This window comes from Xylocopa sonorina, chromosome 9 (genome assembly GCF_050948175.1).
Source record: "Xylocopa sonorina isolate GNS202 chromosome 9, iyXylSono1_principal, whole genome shotgun sequence".
Classification (NCBI taxonomy): domain Eukaryota; kingdom Metazoa; phylum Arthropoda; class Insecta; order Hymenoptera; family Apidae; genus Xylocopa; species Xylocopa sonorina.
Genome location: NC_135201.1, coordinates 11,584,153 through 11,603,858, shown reverse-complemented (window position 1 = coordinate 11,603,858; position 19,706 = coordinate 11,584,153). Strand labels below are relative to the sequence as shown.

At 43.8% G+C, this 19,706-nt stretch overlaps 1 protein-coding gene across 2 annotated transcripts; it reads left to right on the top strand.

The window, feature by feature from the left end:
• The first annotated feature begins 130 nt into the window (after positions 1–130).
• LOC143426929 (aquaporin-like) lies at positions 131–10,775 on the top strand. 2 transcript variants are annotated; one of them, XM_076900672.1, is made up of 5 exons: positions 131–292; positions 7,221–7,408; positions 7,542–7,685; positions 8,408–8,863; positions 9,670–10,775. In XM_076900672.1, the coding sequence occupies exons 1-5, from the start codon at positions 268–270 to the stop codon at positions 9,673–9,675; spliced, it is 819 nt and encodes a 272-aa protein (XP_076756787.1). In that variant the 5' UTR covers positions 131–267; the 3' UTR covers positions 9,676–10,775. The 2 variants fall into 2 exon arrangements, with proteins under 2 accessions (XP_076756787.1, XP_076756788.1); XM_076900673.1 differs by lacking the exon at positions 131–292 and adding an exon at positions 6,146–6,298.
• The last annotated feature ends 8,931 nt before the right edge of the window (positions 10,776–19,706 follow it).

Genomic DNA, 19,706 nt, shown 5'->3' with positions numbered 1-19,706 from the left:
AACTGGTTCGCGCGCGCACGCGAATCCATAATAGTGGGGAGGCGGCCCACGGGGAGGAGGTTGACGTTGAATCAAGAGAGACCACGTGCCATCGCGATAAAAGTGCGTAGGATTGTACTCGTTCACAAACTATCGAGACGAGCGACCGTGCACTGGCTCCTCCACGGTGCTCTGACTCGATCTCGATCGCTGGCCCCTCACGATCTCTCCGTCGCGCGACCAGTGTACAGTGAGTACGTGTCCACGGCAGCCAGCCAGCCAAGCGCCATGCCCACTAACGATCTGCCTACAGGTAAGCACAGAATTCGTATCGTTCGATCCTCGTCCAGGATGCTCGCGTCTCGAGGGGAGTGTATCGATCAGATTAATAAACTGTGAAAGAGAAAGGAGACGAGAGGATGTCGAAGAGTTTGTTTGGCTTCGATGGCGCCTCGTGACCTCGTTACACGGTTGATGGCGACTGGAGGATATACAGGGTGAAACTTTTCACGTGCTCGAAGACGATCCTTTGTTCTTCTCGGTGAGATTCGCATTTAAAGAGCGTCGATAGAGTGATATTCGATTCGCAGTCTTGAGCACTCTGTACGTGACCGTTGTGAGATCGAAGTTACATTTGTCCTGTGCAGTTTCATTTTCGAATCTCTCGCTATCCGTCGCACCGTGGGTTTTGCGTGCTCTTGGCTAACGAGGATACGGAAATGTACTCTGTGTCAGTGCGACGGTTGATCGGTTAAAAATGTGATCGTAATAGTGGTTAAACTTGCAAACCACACAGAGAGAAAAGAACAGAGTTTGATTATGCTAACGAATCTGGCGACACGTGTCGATCATTGTTCCCACAAACACGAGTGTACACACTACGATAGTGACTCTGAGAGACATGACACAGACCTAAGTTATTTGGGATCGATTTCTGGTTACACATATTTATACAACTCGAGCCAAACAATTTCTCACGTACACGCTAATTTCCTTGAATCGTGTGTTAATAACACGGGAAAAGTATTTTTCGAGTGAAAAATTCCCAGATCGCGTGATAGCGTCCTTCGTTCAAAAAGTTTATAAAAATTCGGTGTCGATAACGGTTTGAAGATAATCTGAAGTAAAACAATCGCAGTCGTGCATTACATTCCGCGCCAGATGTTAATCATTTCTTAATAACACATTTATCCGAGGACGGTCTATAAAAAGATCGAATCGCTCAGGTTTTTCAAATATCCCAAGGATAAATCGTCGACAGAGCGAGCGCTATTAAGAAATATTTGTAGTATTTTACTAAATTGTTGCGTTTAGCGTATGCAGCTCTGTTTACATAAATGGTAATCTTATGCCACATTACCGGCGTTCGCTTATCGTTCGTGGCAAGTGTCGAAGATCGATCGCGAACCGATCGCCAAGTCGAGGATCGTAACGCGAAACGAGGAAATTCGGTTCATTCGGTTCACGCTTTCCTGACGCAAAGTCCTAATTAAAATTCCATTAAAAAAAAGAATCAGGAATTTTAAACGATGAATAATTACAGCTTCGTCTGAAGCTGTTGTTGTTTATCAGAAGCTTTGGATATTCCGTTTCGAATATTCATCGAAGAAACGTAGCATGCATCGAATCACTATTCCCCTCTTGATTTATTCTTTTAATTATCGAAGGAGTTCGATAGTCGATGGAAATACAATCGTTCGTGAAAATTTCTTACGGCAAATCATAGTAAAATTGATGAAAATTACGAGAAAAATGTTAAATGTTCGAAACAAAGTTCATTGGAACAACAATGAAATGTATAAGAAAGTACCTGAGACTTTATCGAATGAATGTTTTAATTTAAGAAGGACGAATTAATTTGAGGAAACTCAGGCACGAAAACAATTGGATAAGCGAGTGGTTAGCATGCAAAATTAAGACTGTAGTGTGCTTATCTAGAAATTGTACACGTGGCCAAGTACTCGATACATAATTGCAATGTAAGACCAGATATTCCATTTCGTAACGATTCTACCGCACGAAACTCGTACTCCGATTACGTTTGTTCCCTTCTTTTTTTTAATTAGCGACAAGTAATTCTTGCAATTATTATCCGCAGTCGGGAAAGATATGCGAATTAGCTTCGTTATGCATTCGAATCGGGGTTGATTCGATTTTCGTTCGGGTCAATGTCGACTCGCGTACCGATTTCAACTCGCGATCAGAAGTATCGCGACTGAAATACGTACACGGTCTTTTTTAAAGCGTTTCAAATGATAAATCGAAACAAAAATGTACGATCCAATCTATCATTTTCGTACTTCAAGGCATAGAGATAACTCTAAGGTTACAGCTTAAGGTTCAACTAAACACTTTGATAGGAGATAGTGATTTTCTAGAGAAAAATCGCTTAGATTAGCCGATTCAGCCAGAAACGTTGACCTCAGTTAACCAGAATTCTTCCCCATTTGCGAGGTCCATCAAATATTATGAAAACAGTTTTATCTTCTTTTTTTCTGATGACACAGCTGTGAAAAGATACGCTCGTTTAAAATAGCCCGCGATAGGATAACGACTGCACGGGGCTCGAAAAACAGTAAATAGACGCGGATAATCATCAGAAGATCTTTGATCTAGGAAAATTTACCTAACAGAGTAGCGTCGAGAGACTAGGAACTCTGGAGAAATGCAATTCAGAGGTGCACATCTAGAAACGCAACTCTATTTCTCCCAGCAATAATATACGTAAAACGCTTTCACAAAATTGACTGTAATTACCTTCGAAACCGTCAGGAACATTAATTTTACTTTCTTTAATAATCTGCTTGGGTTCTTCGAATTCCAGAGGAAAGCTACCAGCTGTTCAACGTCGTTAACGTATTTCTTCGATACTCGTTTAAGGGAAGCAATATTCGTTGCGATCCGATCGTGGACAGGCTCTCGTTCTCGAAAGTTGTAGACGAGGTGCGAGGTGAAATCGAGGCAGGCAGGTTTTATCGAGCTTCCCGTAGCGGCGAATCGGGAAATCGCGTTATCAACCGGGGTTACTCGATAACGCTAGCCACTGGTCTTGGTATCGCGACGATTTCGTAAGTGGCGATCTGTTCTTCGTTAATTCGCACGAAAGAGGACTACTGGTGGGCGAGTTCTTCGAGATCGATCGAAAGATGATGGCGGACGTAGCTTGGAAGGACATCAGGAGCCATTAGTCCATTCTAACACGGTCCTCGCTCCATATCTGATCGCGTTCATCTCCCTAATAGGTAGATTACGTCGACTAATTGCCGCGTAATCTCTAAGACGCTGATGCAACGGAATCGGTCGATCGTGCGTTGATCGGAGGCTGCCTCAACTTTGACCTGGGACGCCATCTAAAAACGCAAGGTTCGTGGTTAATTTGGATGGGTCGTTGGGTGAACGTAGGTTCGCTCAGGTGATTCCATATATCGCGTGGTTAACGCGTTAACTACGATGGTTACCAGCGATTGACGTTACCAGTTTCCGCTTAGAAGAGAAATGTCAACGACCAAGTAATTAGATATGCTGAGGAACTTGTAAAGTGGCTTTGCAATCGTTTTCCTGGTATTTCAGCAGACTTTGTAGCATCTACTCGCGCACATGTAGGATTCATCCTTCTTAACAATCTTGAAACGTCCCTTCATGGTAGAATGAGAGGTTTTAAATGGTATTTCCGGTTTTTCCTAGCCAGTGAGGTCCAATAAATTTAACTAGCATGGATAAACGGTAGCTGTAGCACAATTCTAATCTAACAAAAAAGATAAATAGCAATCCCTGCCCATCGAGTAATCTACATTGTAAATTTAATCATTATCAGGGAAACTCGACGTACAATGAGAGTAATGTGTACACTGGAAAGTGTACAACTGAAATGGGTCGATAAGATCCCCAGTCGGAGACAAGATAGAGCCACTTGAATCGAGTCAACTCCAAAGATCGAGTACACTTTCATCGAGACGTTTGTACACGTTTCTAGAGTGGCAGCCTTCGAAACGTTCACAATATTTATATCGAAATTCTGGGCGATCAATGGCAGTTTACGCGGGGCCATTCGTGGTACCAGCGGAACGCACGTGTATTCACGATGAGGAACGGCCGAAAATATTAGACCTGTGATAATGCGCGAGTTATACAATGCCATTGGCGTAAATTACAGGCAATTATGCCTGCGATGCAGATACAGAGGATCGCAACTGTTTGCTCGCGAGCACAAAAACGGTCTGTAAAACGCATCCATGCTTGGAGCCGGAACTGTCTCGTTTCGAACGTTACACTTGCGTTTTCGTTCGCCTGTAGAAAATATTTTATGCTTCTCTCAAATATTTTATCCAGTCTCTAAAGGCATAAATAATTAACTACATGTTTAACTACGAGTACCCGTGTTGGTAAGATAGTTTCAACTTAGAGATAACAAACTTAATGTTCACGTGCAAAAGCTTAGCACTTGTTCCACCGACCAATTACCTCAATTTCCATTTTCAGAGTAGTAGTTTTCTTAATAGAAAAATTCCAATGTTATTGCACACGGCGAGCATCAACGTGTTTATCAAGTTTCTTGAACGGTAATTGCAAGTAATCGTTGGTTTTAATTATAGTTGTGTGAAGATGGGAAGGTGTTCGCTAATTACGGGTTTTCAGAGAAATACGTATAGCGATTCGGTTCCGCGAACTGATAGCGATTAAGAAGCACGCGATCGTCCCATGGTGTCGCATTAGATGAAAAGTAAGGCAAATTTGAAGAAAATTGACTGCATAAACTCGCGACACCATTATCTAAATTGCTAGAAAGCGATCGAACATGACGTTCAAATTTGCCCGCCAGTATAAATTCAGACATCCGTAACTGGAATTTAAATAAACGGGAGGGAAAGTTCGATAGAATGGGGCAGGTTGGATCGACGGGTCCGATCGATTATCCTCGATAATGGCGGGACTGTTTCGCGCGCCACGGGATTTTCGTTAACCGCGGTTAACGAGATCCTGGGCACATCCACGCGGATACGGACGTGGATCCAATTTCTGACTGTATGGATATTTTCATCGAAAACGGGTCGATTGCGATACCAGAGAGCCGCATCAATCACTATGCACTCTTTCGATGAGCATGCACTCTGATTACTTTCCGTGTATTCACAGCTGGGCAGAGCGAATCCGCGGCCCTGTGAACGAAAATATGAATAACCGCGTGTTTCGCTGAAAATACGTGTCTCGATATATTTTTTTGTCTCTCTCTCCCTCTCTATCTCTCTAAAGTCCATTTTCGATGATACGTAATATCGACTGGAGAGAAATGTTTGCACGGGAGATTGCAATTTACCGTCACGTGTTTAGGTTCGAATTTTTGAACTTCGAACGGGACGAAGGGTCGACTAGTAGCTGAGCCAATGATCTCATTTCGTAATCTCTTGAAATATTTCGAGTCACACCTATATCTAGAAGTGTTTGTCTCATTTTCTTGATCACGGATTGCCTCGAGCTCGATAAAAATCCGATCGAGTCCTCCCAAGAAAGATGTTAGTTGCAAGTCGTACTCGAGTAACGCGAATTCCTGCCGCTGTATTTTTAATTACGTTACGAAACTGGCGTAACAGATGGGTACGATGATGGAAGCTGTTGGACAATTTGCTCGACGACTTTGCATCGTCTGGATCCGACGTTATCCCAATGACGCCGTGCAGCCGTCGATTTACCTTGTAGATCTTGCGGCGATGTGACTCGCGATCGATACTCGTTCCGATCTATCGCTATGCGAATGCAATTCTTAAGCGGCGTCGTACTGTGTCCATTGAAATTCTACGATCACTGTATATATGTTAAATACGCGATCGTAAAACGACTTTACAATCGATTCTAGGGAATTCCAAGGTCAACCGCTCTTTTTTCCTTCCATCTACTCTTGTCTGAAAATGGTACATTAAACGATTGATATTCACGCACGGTAGCGCAGTATACGAGTCGTCAGAAATTCACTGCCGATCAGAGAGAACAGGAATGTATGTACTTTAGATCTGTTAATCTTGAGTACACGATGGCGTTTAAAAAAAGAAGAAACGTTTGTCTCTCGACGCCATTGTTGCGTGCCGTAGGTGTGTTTACACACGACTATCGCACAGCTGAGCAATTTTCGTGCAGCGTCGAGTAGATTGGCTAATCAGATGTCAACAGAATCGTATCAACATGCACATCCTCCTTCGTACCCAACAGAGTCCAACTATCGTTACGACTACTTATTTCATCGGTGGAACTGCTCGCGTGTACCACACACCGCATACTACCGCCCACGGAGGCTAGAAAAGAGTCGACAGAATGGTTTGGACCTGCGGTAAGATTGCTCTCCTGTGAACTCTATAAACAGCGAGTATTGATTTGGTAAATTCGTGAATCATGTTCAGTGTATGAATTTCACGTTATCGGACTCGTGTCGATTCGAAGTGAATCATAACTTTCGATGAATATCTTGAGAATCTTGTGGTTAATACTGCGCTTAAAAGATTACTCGTAATAATTTTCTACGCAAATGTCTAACCTTTTTCTTCGATTTTAAAGTTCCTTGCCAAAAAGTCTAGGTGACTTGTAACTTGGAGTCTTTTTAGTTTGGCTCGCAGGAGAAAAATAGATCGGTTCGCCGGTTTTTCCTTTTTATTTTGCCTTTCACTTAGTCGGGAAACGTTCACCTTGACGGGGGAACGATTGTGTTCTTGTCGACACCTGTCGAGCCTCGGTTCTCGAGAACACCATTACGGGCGTTCGTTTGGCGGTGTCTTCTATACATGACAAACGTCGTCGACGTCGCTGGAAACGTCTGCTCGGTTGACGTCAAGAGCGCAGAGAAACATCTTTATCCGTTGAAAAATTACTGGACTGGAGGTGTATCGCGAACGATCGTCGGCTGGGAGAACCTACTCGAGAAGTAGATTCAGATCTGAATCAGAAGAGAAATATTTTAGCGCGCGGTTGATGGATCCCATTTTCTTTACGTAACGAAAACGAAACAATCTGTAATTATCGTATCCATCAATGGAACAGAGTGAAGTGAACGTGCGAGGCAATTAATTTCGTTCTCAAAGTTCGAATGAATTTTACGTTACGTAATCGGATGTGCAAGTTGCGCGATTAGAAAAGAATTTTTTCTCACTATTAGACCAGTATCATCGACTTCGATGTTGAACAATGTAGTGAGAAAAATCGTCGGTGGTAATTTCGCGGTGATGCGGATTATCTACAGGGTGGTTCGTGTGTTCCAGGCTTCAAAAAGCTGATGCAAGGCGATGGAGCCTTGAAGAACACGGTGCTGACCGCCTTGGCGGAAATGATCGGCACCTCGATGTTGGTCTTCATGGGATGCATGGGATGCATTGGAAGTTTGGGCGTCGAGCCATCTCATTTCCAAGTGGCTATGACCTTCGGTCTGGTCGTTATGATTGTGATTCAGGTCAGTGCGCAGTCTTTTTCATGAAATCCTTGATCCTCTGCCTTCTAAAACTGTTGAAAATTAGTGGTCCAACCGTTTCTCTTAAATTGACGATCGATGATTGTTGCGAAGAGGTTTGTTAATTTTCTTACAGTGTATTGGGCACATTAGCGGCGCTCATATCAATCCTGCCATCACTGTGGGCTCGGTGGTTCTCGGATTAAAGACCATTCCAGAGGGTTTAGTGTACCTGCTATCTCAAATGGTTGGCGGAGTCTTGGGATACGGTATGTTAAAGGTTGGTACTATATTGTTTCGATACAGCTATAGAGGCGCACTTACCATCTCGGTTATTTTATCTGAAGTGTATTAACAGTATAGTAAACAGTGTGATCAAACACTTGAACGCTTGCTTCATCTACAACTGAAGCTACTTGAAACGATAAGAAGATTCCGCGAAAAATATATTCTACCGTAATCGGAAATTTACCCTCGACATGCATTCGCTTATCGAAGTTCAAGACCTCTCTTCGATAATCTCCGATTCAAGAAGGACGAACGTCACTCGTTAGCATATTCATATTGCTTAACTCGTAGCATAAGCGATATGATTACGATTGCACGTGGAAAAAATATATACACGCTTGCATACAAATCTGTGTCGCAATATGTACATGCTGAATTACGTTTTCATTGGCTTCTGGTTTAACTGTTTTCAACTAACACTCGTATCTTTCGCTCTTATTCGATCACCGCTATCATACTTAACTGAGCCATGCTAATTTCTAACAGCTACGCGATCCACCGATCTAATCCACAGCTATCATACAGATACACAATCGTCGCGAGCAGCAAGATTAGATAAATCGCGGCAATAATTCTCGAATAATGCTCGTTTAGAATACCAGAACGATCGCGATCCGTTCGACTCGTTCCAGCGTTAACTTCGCGTTCGATCAGGGGAGGGGCGATAACTCTGGCTGCTTGAGAAATCGACCAAAACCGGAACTTGCGTTGCAGGTGGTAACTCCATCGACTCGTCTGACCAGCAAAACCGTAGACGAGGCGAACATGTTCTGTGTGACGGACCTGCACAACGATCTGTCGGCCATCCAGGGCCTCCTGCTCGAGGGCATCGCCACTGGAATACTGATGCTGGTCGCGTGCGCCGTTTGGGACCAGAGGAACGCGAAGAACACCGACTCGGTGCCAATCAGATTTGGGCTGACGGTGGCCACTCTTGCCCTCGCGTTTGGGCCTTACACCGGCTGTAGCATGAACCCAGCGAGGTCGATGGCACCGGCTCTGTGGAACAATCAGTGGACCCACCACTGGATCTACTGGTTCGGACCGTTCGGTGGCGCCCTTCTGTCGTCGTTCATGTACAAGATCGTCTTCCGCGCGAAAACGTCCACGCGTGACGATCACTTCGCCGAGTCCGTCGCGTTGAACAGCGTTGGCACGCAAAAGGCTGAGGTACGGTCTGCAATTCGTTCACAAAATATTTCAATCGCGCCACGGTCGGGAATCGCGACGGATAAAAAGCAGCCCCTACCAGAGAGTTCCCCGCGGGCAGGGTTTTATGATGTAAACGGCATGCACGCCGTGCATCAAGGTTTTTCGTGAGACGGATTATCTTGTAAGGGCCGCTCGTAAAGGTCGACGATAAATCGTCGTTGGCCAGGGAAGGAAGTTCGGTGAAACTGGTTTTACGACGCGGCGGGATTTAACGTCCTCGGTTTACCGTCGATGGGAACACCCTAACCGTGGATCAAGGGGGAAAGCCGTTTTCGGGACAACGTATCGTTTAACTTCTTATCCTCCGTATGACGTTGCTGTAAGGATACCCTGAATCAGGATTAGGTTGCTTCCACGGGAACTGCCTCAGTCTGGATGGTCTAATGGGATTCGGGACATGGACGTAGAAATTGATCTTTCGCGTTACATGATATATTATGATATTCTAGGAATATTATCGGGTCACGCTGGCATCCAAAGACGTATAAAGAGTCATAACTTGGCCAGTTTCTTCTCGAGTTCCAATATTCTTATCCTAATCTTGCGAGATTAGGAGAACCGCGATGTCTGATAATAGCGAATCCTTATGTAATCATCGTACTATTTATGTGCATGTATCTTAGTCGATATTGGTCTCCAAGTTAAGGGGTCGCCATGTCCATTTGTCCACGTCATTCGACAGATCACGAAAAGTCATCAATGAACGTCGATCGTGTTCAGTGATAGAGTTATGGTTTAAATAAACGTTTGTTTTTTACTTTCAGCCATGACAAACCAACGATGGGAGCCAAACGAAGGTGGTCGAACGGGACTGTTTAAAGTACGGATCGATTGGCAATATTTTTCAGGGAACCACGAGAGATTAAGCGTTTGACGGAAGATTTGGATAAATCGAATAGAATCGGATGAAACGCGATACACGATCGTAATCGAAGGAATAATCCTAACACGGTTTTAGTTCAATTGTTAACCTGCGATAAGAAAGAAATGTCGAAAACGTTACAGAGAAAATGTAATCTAGGCCCAAAGTTTAACCGCTTTCACCTAAAATTATCTAAACATTCCCATACTATTCTCATGGACAAGGAAACCAGTTTTCGTGAAGCGCAATATGTGCACGATTATAATCGACGAAGGATTTCCAGCCCAGTCGTAAATGAAACCTTAAAATGGATCGAATAAAGCCTTTAAAGGTTGTTCATTTAGCCCATAAAATTTGGAACTCAATTAGAATCACTAGTGTACACGTTAACATTGAGGTAGAAAAATATAAAGGACAAATTCAACAGCGGCATCTTTTGAAAAACCTATTTCCAAAGTATGTTATTGCCTAATTTTACATCTTGGTTGTTTTGTTAATTATTTTTAGGGAGCTTAGCATCGCAAACTGCTCGTTGAATTCGCCCATTCGATTCCCAACACCTCGATCTTTCCATCCACTCTGTCCAACCCGACACTGAACGTTTCACCTTTCCGTTTCCTTCTCAAAAATCGCAAGATTGCGCTTCATAGAAATCGTGCGTCGCATTTGAGCACTCTTCCACCGCCATCTTATTACGAAAAGGTTTCGTATAGGTTATGTGCATCCTAGATTCGATGGTTTTCAGCCGTTTCTCGATTCAATGATCTGCGCGTGCAGTATGTCGTCCCTCGGGCTGAGAATCCTGATGAACATACGGATTTCGTTATTGTTATCTTTCTTTATTTGTTTTATTGCAATACTCTGTTAATATGTTTCTACGATAAATATCGTGTCGTCGATTTGTCAACGACTTATTGATCCGTTGATTACCATTGTACATAATTGTTATATTTTTTACAAATGTATTTACTCGTGACGAAGAAAAAGAAGAAATTGGATAAGAAACGATACATCTGGCCTTTCTGAAACCTAACCACCTCTTTCATTATCCTTTATTTTAACACTAAAAGGTTCCTGTGCAATAATGTTCGTAATGATAACCCATCGAACTATGCTCCAAGTTACATGAATGCATAGACGGTGGCCTATACTTGGGCGCCAATACAGGGACAAGGTAAATCATAGGTTCGAGAGGAATAATTATTAAAGGAAACGAAAAGCCCTGATCGATCATTTGAAATTTCACTGTAAATTTAAAAATTCAATTACTCGAGGACTGTGTTCCTTGGGCATAATGGATCTTGCAAGAGCAATACGCTCACGGAACGAGTGTGTTTCTCCGGAAGGAACGGGAAGGACTGCGTCAGCGTGCATTTTCTCCTGGGGGGGTGGCAAAGTAATATTTCCGTACGATTTACATGCCGAGCGGCGGCTCGCTCGTTAATAATTCAATTTTCAATCCGATCCTTAATACTCGCCCCGTTTCTTATTTCTGCTGGTTCTTTCATCGTCACGTACGTATCCCAGACGAGATAAAGATTGGTTCAGACGAGAGTAATTGCGATCGAAAGAGGGACAAATATTTGTCGTACGATTTTAGCGTAAAATTTCCGGTGAATAATCGACGACCCCACGGTTTCGATTTTGCAGTTGGAAATGCAGTAGAAATTGACATACTTCCAAATTATTTAGATCTTACTTTTGCATTCTGCTGTGGTGTATCTGAATTCTTAAATAAGTGTTCCAACATATTTGAATCGAAAAACGTAATCGAAAATTAATATTTGTAATCGTGGAATATCTGGATGTGAATACTTTCCACGAAGTACCGCGTGTATTTCTAAGTTTCAGTTTAAAAATGGTACAATAAATCTTAATCAATCAAATATTAATGGCATACTATATCTTTCACCGTTTTACTATCCTCTTTTTTCATATTATTGTAAATTTTATTACCGTTTCATAATTAAATTAGTTTTTTATATACGTACATATAAACTATCTCAAAAAAGTAAATTTAGGATGTAAAAAGTTTATTATGGCAATAAACAGCGTGATAATAATGGTCATAAAGATAGATAAAAATGGATACTGTTTTGTTTGCGAATTATGAAGATATATTTGCATGGGGTGCTAATATCGTCGTTTGCTTAACGTTATCAGCCCTGATTGTATCATCTTACCGCATATACGATCGCATAATTCCGTTACACACTATGTCAATTTGCCATCCTAATACGGAAACGATAGACAATCATTTCGCGTACAAACACTCGACTTTATGTGGCATACTTGCAAATCATTTTATTGACTAAATGTGTCTGTCAACATCCCTCTCTCTTTCTCTTTTTTAATTTAATGGAAAAAGCGATTCGGAAACATGGGCAAAGTGGAATCGCGAATAGATCGCATTCGAACGTAATGGGAAAGGCTTACGGACCCGTGTAATTGCCCATTGTGGAGGCGAATCGACATTTTCCGGGAAAATATTCAAGAACGAACCCGCTTAGAAAGCGTAACGAACTCGTTCGATATTCATACGCGGCGCACGATGCTAATTATACGGAAAATCTAGCGATGCTCTCGTGCCATTTCTCTGGTTGCGACATGCTTTTTCCATTTAAGAGAAGAAGCACTTTTTTTTTACATTTCTAGCACCTCAATTCTCAGCTCTATCCTACCTAACATTTAAATTTAACATTCGGTATACGACTAAAAAATTGCATTTAAATATTTAATTTGAATTTGATTTAAATTTCATGCGAATCTAATTTAAATGTCATTTAAATATTGTCTGAAATGATTTCAAATATGGAAACGATATGAATTGATTTTGAGCCACAGCCGTTCTTGCGTTCACAGATATATCCTCTTTTTTTCTTAATAAAGTTGAAGCAATATAATTTGACTCTGATCAATTATTTGCAGTTGTTTTAAATTGAGCAATACTCATGCAACATGATTGGTAATGATTCGATCAGATGTCTACAGATCTATATTGGGATGAAATATGATTATTGGAGACACTTGGTGTATAGATAATTACATAAAGAAGGTGAACGAACTCCAAGGAGGGTAAAAGTCTTAACCAAGGTTGAGCATGTGATCTATTTGCGTGTTAATTGTTCCATATATAGGACGAGATAGCCACTATTATCATCGGTAATGCTTCGACAGATAATTTCTTCAATGTTATATTACTTTCAAGGCCATTACTTTCATCGCGATTAAACGTTTAAATATAAATAAACAAATATTAAATAATTATAATATCGACATCGAGGCAAATCGTATATAGTTAAGATGAACAAGATAGCTGCCAAAGAATTGACTAAAATCATTTCGTACTGTGCCATCGAAATATCTCTTTGTATGGATTAAAACTGTTACACTTTTTAAATCACAAAAGTATTCTCTGTCTGTACATACGCACTGTTGCATAACATTACAGCTAAAGATATTATTTCAACTGTTAAACACCTGAAGAAATCCTCCTCCCCTCAATTCATTAATTTTACAGCTGCGACCCGAAAAGAGGGATTTGTTACGCGTGGATTAATAAGAAATGACATACCTTGTGCAAACTGCCGTGGACGAGTATCGCGGAGTTTGTCAAAAGCCTTCGAATCGAAAGTGATTCCTCTGGCACTGTCGGCCTTGATGCACTCAACAGTTGGGCAGATGATGCGTTTTGGCGCGTAAACGAACCCCAGCACGACTGGCGAGGTAAACACTGCCAGCTGCGCACACAATGTTTGTTGTAACATATGGCACGTTTCGATCCGACATGCGTATTCATCGCGAAATCAAAGTTCAGTTACATCACACACGAATTTAAGTGTGCAGGTTACGAAGAGCGTGCCGCCACTTACCAAACGGCTCCGTTCGATGGCTGAAAAATGCGACACGAGCGGCGTCACGTCGAATTTCCTCGACGCTTCCAGCGATTCAGAAGAAATACAGCGTGGGCGAAGTGGGCCGTGACTGTTTGGATTTCTGCTTGTAGAATCCCGTCGTACTTCTTTCAGAATTCTACCTATCGCAGTTACGTGCCGTGTTACCTGCCCTTTCGAACAAGGAAAAAGTTTATATTGCGGTTATGCTTTGTCCACGGCGCAAACTCGACCGGTCTTGTCGTTCGACTCGGTGGTCGGCTACCCCTCCGCCCCCTCTCGCCCTCCTCTCGCGCACTGGCCCAGTAGCTTGCGTCTGTAAACTAACCTGACCGTGAATAAGCGCGATAATAAACGTTCGCGAAAGAAATATTCCTTGGAATTTGATGTAATCCAAACACCACTACCATTTGCAAATAATTCTAACACGATATTACGCTACGTTGCTCGTCTAATTGCAAATGATTATTGCAAACCAATCCTTTTCTATTTGCGAACAGATCGTTCGAACTTTATTCGAACAGAATTATTGTTGCTTTATATAGTTTTTAATGAGTTTTTTTTACCTACCTTTGCGTAATTTCTGTCGACTAAGTCAATTTTGAACGCGAGTAACGTCGATTTCAACTTTTGCGTGGGAGGGGGTCAGATCACTACGAAGTTCAATCGTCGATCTGATTTTCGACAGCTTAAATTATGGTCGTCGTTTCCGGTTAATGTAATTTTGTAACACGTAGTTCGTCCGCCGTTGGAATGTTGGCGCACGCAAAGAAGAACGAGAGTGCGATATGTGGAGCATGCTCCGTTTTATTCGAACGTATCCTCGCTATCGAAAAGAAAGTAACGCGCGAAAGTGTATACGGTTAACCGCACACGTCGATCGTACGACCAAGTTTTACAATATTTCGAATGCTCTTATAACTTGCATACCTGCGAGAGTTTGAGAGATGATGGAAAAAAATGGCTGAAGGTATCTATCTTGCGTACTTCAAATAATTTATAAAATAAAGAATATCATTTAGACCTTCCTACATATACGTACACATATATAAAGTATCTTACTTTAATCGATCATTGTAACCAATCCTAAAACAATTTATTATTTAAAACCTCTTCAATTGTTTCGATTCTGAAACCAACTTCCAAACATTTCATTCATTATTCAAATCTGCGACAGTTCGATTACAAGTAAGAAGTCTCACGGTTGTTAAAAAGATTTAATAGACTTGTTTCATTCCTGAAACCTACTTCGAAACATGTCATTAATTATTCAAATCTGCGACAGTTCGACACATAATTATAATCATCGATCACAAGTAAGAAGTCTCAAGATTGTTAAAAAGATTTAGAGTACAAAAATCGAAATCGTTGCTCGATGTTATTCAAGAATCAGTCTGGCTTTTCCTCTGAAGAACTCGCACGCCCTTAGCTACCTACGGACCTGCGCACAGCATCCCTCTCACTCTCTCTCTTACCCTCGACGATACGATGCCTATACCGCGTCCTTCTCTCTTGTTCAGGCGCAGTCTCGCTGGTGTGTGCCTGTCTCTTCCCCCCCTCCCCTCGTCCTACCTGTCTCCCCTCTACTAGCCAGTGGTCGATGGAGGGGCGAGGGTGAACGCGTTCAGACGACAGTCCTTCCGCGGATTGCGGATATTGTGTCGCAAAGTTTCGCGCTACGGTGTCCTTGCTCGCTGCGCGTTCTCTGAAACGACGGCTGAACAAAGTGGCTTCTCGTTCGTCTACCCGCAGCGAGTGGTGGCGAGTGGTGTGCTCGTCCGCTCGAACCTTCGATCGGGGGTACTCGTTTCACGGTCGATCGTCGCGTTCGCGTTCCGTGTCCTTCGTTGCTCTGGACTTACGAAGGACTCCGCGACACCGGCTCTAAGGTTATGTTCGTTCCTGTCACATCCGCGTGCCGCTTCGCGCGACCGTACTTCTTCTCGTACGAGTGAATCTTGCGTCGTCGTCGTACAGTGGGTTCTCGTTTCGTAGAAGCCAGTGCGACCGTTGCGTGTGTTGTTCGCGAGTGTTTGTGCCCGCGGAGGACCCTCTCGTCGCGTATCCGGCGGCCACGGTGCTCGAGCTGACCTGATCTCCACGGACGACGCTACCACGCCTGCTGTTTTGGGTGAGCGAATATTCAAAGCCTAATTTTTAGCCAAGGATCGCTCACTCGTTGCGTACGAGCCTCGCGTGCCTTGACGCCACGTATTTTGGCACGGTCGATCGTTCCTCCTTTCCTTCTCGAACGTTTGTTTTCGTGCTCCGTTATCGAAGAGGTCGTTTGAAAATGTTTCTTTGTCCTTGAGTAAGGAGGATCGAGACGATCGAGTGAAATTTGATCGTTTACAGAACCTATATAAGAGTTCTATCGTAGATTTGTTGTATTTTGTAGCAACGTTCGATAGTAATATTTGAATATGCCCGCCATTTTCGTTGGGCAGAAGAAAGAAGTCGATGGAAATTAGCGTAGACTGGTATGCATGCGAGATTATTTTGGAGTCGATCGCGGATGGAGAGATGAATAACAAAGTCAGCAATCTTTCTTAGGTTGTTTGCCCCGTTCCCTGTATTAATTAACTTTTCTGACAGGTTATTAGCGCGACGAGATCAAAGGCGCCACGGTATTACTCTCGACCCCCTTTTTTCCTCCGCTTCTTTCCCTTTCGCTCCGCCTAGATCGTCGAACCGTGGGGCGTGTATATAGTCACGATCACCGCGTGCCTGGGTGTTTACGTTAATTGTCTCGTTTGCACCGATCGTTTTAGAAAACGGTGTTACATAAGCGACGAAAATCCACCGTGCAGGTTACATTTGATTTCCTTTCTGGCGTTTATTTAAAACTTTCACGGTTTCAAGTTCGCAGGCAAAAATCTGGAAGGGCGCACAAAGGCTCGTCTAATTTCTTGTTAAGACGCTTACAGAAAGGGATGCCTGTGCTACGCGGAGACGCTCGACGGTCTTTGTGCGGCAGGAAATTTCTTTGTCCAAGGGACGCCTTTTGTCGAAAGCTCCCCGCTTGTAGCGACCACCTGCGCCCCTCGATACCTGTTTCTGTGCATACTCCTGTGCGTTCCACGGTCTGGTCTCGCATGCGTTTTTGCTTTCTTCCGTACGCGCGCTCCGCAGCTGTTCTTAACTCGAAGCCTTGCGCGTCTCGGCTGATTACTTTGCGAGAGGCATTCAGGTATTCGATTTTTAAACGCGATTCCGTCGTACATCCTCGCGCGGCACCATCTTGGTCGGGTTTAACGCGAGACGAGGAGCAGAAAGGGGCAGAGCGACGTCGTTTGCGGCTTGTATCGCCAGGGCGTTTGTTTTGAAACGCGTGCACGTGGTTCTGCCGCTTACGGTGTTCGCGCTTAGAAACTGGATTCTCGCGCGTGTAGTCGCGCGGAGAAAGAGCCGCGAACGCGGGAATGAGAGCGAGAGAAACTGGTCATTGACGAGAGCGAGAGCTGCGGGCGAGAGGGACGATCGACGCCGGCGTGAGCGAGAAAGAGTGACTCTGCGTGGGAATATGGTATTGATCACAAGTTTGAGGCCACGTTTAACGTACGGAGCGCAGATTTTTTTTATAGCCTCCCAAGATTTAATCTCTCCTCTCCGTTATACTCGAGGAAACAGGTAGATAAGATAAAGTCGTATTTTTTATCGTTGCTACATTACAATTTTATTGCTGACTCGACAGTTTGGTGGAGAAATTAGTGAGGAATGATAAAACGGTAAAAGCATCGTGATAGTTCCTTGAAATTACTCTTCTCGAGGAAGATTGAACGCTGGGAATGACAAATGAGTAATCGAAACTAGATTCATTGTAGCAGTGTATCATATTCGATTTTTTTCTTTTATCAGTTGTTAATGTGGAAACGTCGATAGCCCCGTGGGTACAGCGAGATAGTTATTGGAAGACAAGCAGGGCAAGACAAGCGTGATAAATGTAACAACGATTCAGCTTCTTCCGCGCGGTGCATTCAATTTTCCGTCCAGGCAGCTCGAAATCTATAAACCGTGGAGCGTAAAGGGGGACCCGGTCGTCGTGGAGTCGAGAGCAGCGTAACCCGGTTTCACGAATTAAGTATCTCGTTCATTTCCACGCGAACGTTGCCTGCATTTAACTCGTCGTGCGCGCTACGAACCGCCGCGACGCTTCAATCGCGTTCACCCGCGCGCTTAACGAAGTTTTCAGCCAGTCATCTAATTAGCGGTTGATCACAGAGGCTCGAGCGAAACGCGGAACGAAATTACAAGGGGACCTGGAAGACGGAAAAATTGTTTTTCCTACCTCTTACGTGTCCTGGGAATTTCGCAGACAAACCCACGGACATCCGCGAATTTACTAATTATCCTGTCAATTATTTACGAAATCATTTCCGTACGATGTCCAGTTTGACGGATACGACGAAGAAGGTATCAATTTACGCAGGGCAACGTCAAACAATTCCCCGTATTTTTTCGTTGATCGAGTGTTATTAGGCAATTACGGTCGCGTCTGGGGCGAACCAGAGCGTGAATAGATAATTACACGCACACAGCGTTGGTTCATTAAATTGGATTCATGCACGAACACGTATCCTCTAGCGTTAATTCACCGTATTTCACTCTCGAACGGTTTTTCCCTCGACTTTTAAACGAGACACACGGTCATCAGTGCCGCTGCCAAGTCACATATCGTGAACCTAGACGGAATAAGAGCCGCGATATCTTTGCTAACGCTAAACTCGCAGCAATTAACTCAGCAGTTCACTTTCTACGGTCACCTTCTTTGAAATTTCCTCCAGAGTCGACCAGTGGGTCCAGAAAATGGATTAAAAATCGATTCGCGATTTTTCACGGAATTAAACAGGCATAATAGAGCCTAATCGCATCCGTTTCTTCGAAACACGTGTCCCTGAACGATGAGAAGCTCGTAGCTGCTGGCGTAATTGTCTGAAGCGTCGGTAGGACGATTAGATCTACGAGATCGTTCCACTAAAACCGAGCCGTGTCGTTCTCGTTTTTAGGAGGACAATAATTCCGTGATGGAAGTCGCGTTCGTGTAATCTTGAAACGTTTAATTCCCCGGGGCCTCATTAAAACTATCCGGTTTCTCGCGGCTGAAAATAACGAGAGCTTTAATTGTCCCGTCTAACGAGAGGCTGCTATCGCCATGCCGCTGTCTGCGTTTACGCTCGCTCCTCGAGCCACTCTTCTACTCGGTTTCAACCCCCTTCGCCCGTACAAGTGTAAAATTGGCTTCGAAGTGGGGACGCGTACGAAATTTTCCAGCAAAATTCGAACCCATCTTTCGTCGTTCGTACACTTGCTCATCGCTTAGAAGAATCCCTGATAAATTATTGCCTCCACAAAATATGATGGTCGCGTGGATCGAGTCGGATGGACAAGCGTTCGCGGGTTGACGAAGGGCCTGGAGGAGTCGTTACCGTCGGATATCATCGAGATATCGCCTAGCAACGATAGCTGATAGCTGCCAGTGAATCGATAGACGGCCTGTAACGCAATATATCGGATGGCACTCCACGAGCCTACGCTTGCAACACGACGCAAACGGGGGATGCACTGAGCCACCGTCCCACGCGCTATTTTTTTTTTTTTTTTTTTTTTTTATCAGCTATCGATACAGTCTGCGACTCCAGTCGTCTCAGTTTTAACTCATTCACGTTCGCGACAGAACGAACCAACGCACTGCGCGACACGAATGGCGGTCGCAGGTCGAAGGGTAGGTCGAGTCTCGCGCGGGGTAACGATTTCGATAAATTCGCAGGAAGGGATGACGAATAATGGAGAAGGATCTGTAGGAGCACGATTTTATAATTGACAAATATATCTGGCGTCGAATGCATTTTCCAAACGGGCGTTCGCGCGCTGGGAATTTATCGTTCTGTTTGCCGGCCAGACGAATGGCCGCAATCTGGAAAATAAACAGCCAGCCTGGTCAGCGAACAGCATCGACCAGCCACCAGATTTATTCGCAATAGCGCGAGGACGGCCCTCCCCCTTCTTCGACCGCGGGATTCTTATCCGACGTTTCGCGATTAGAAGA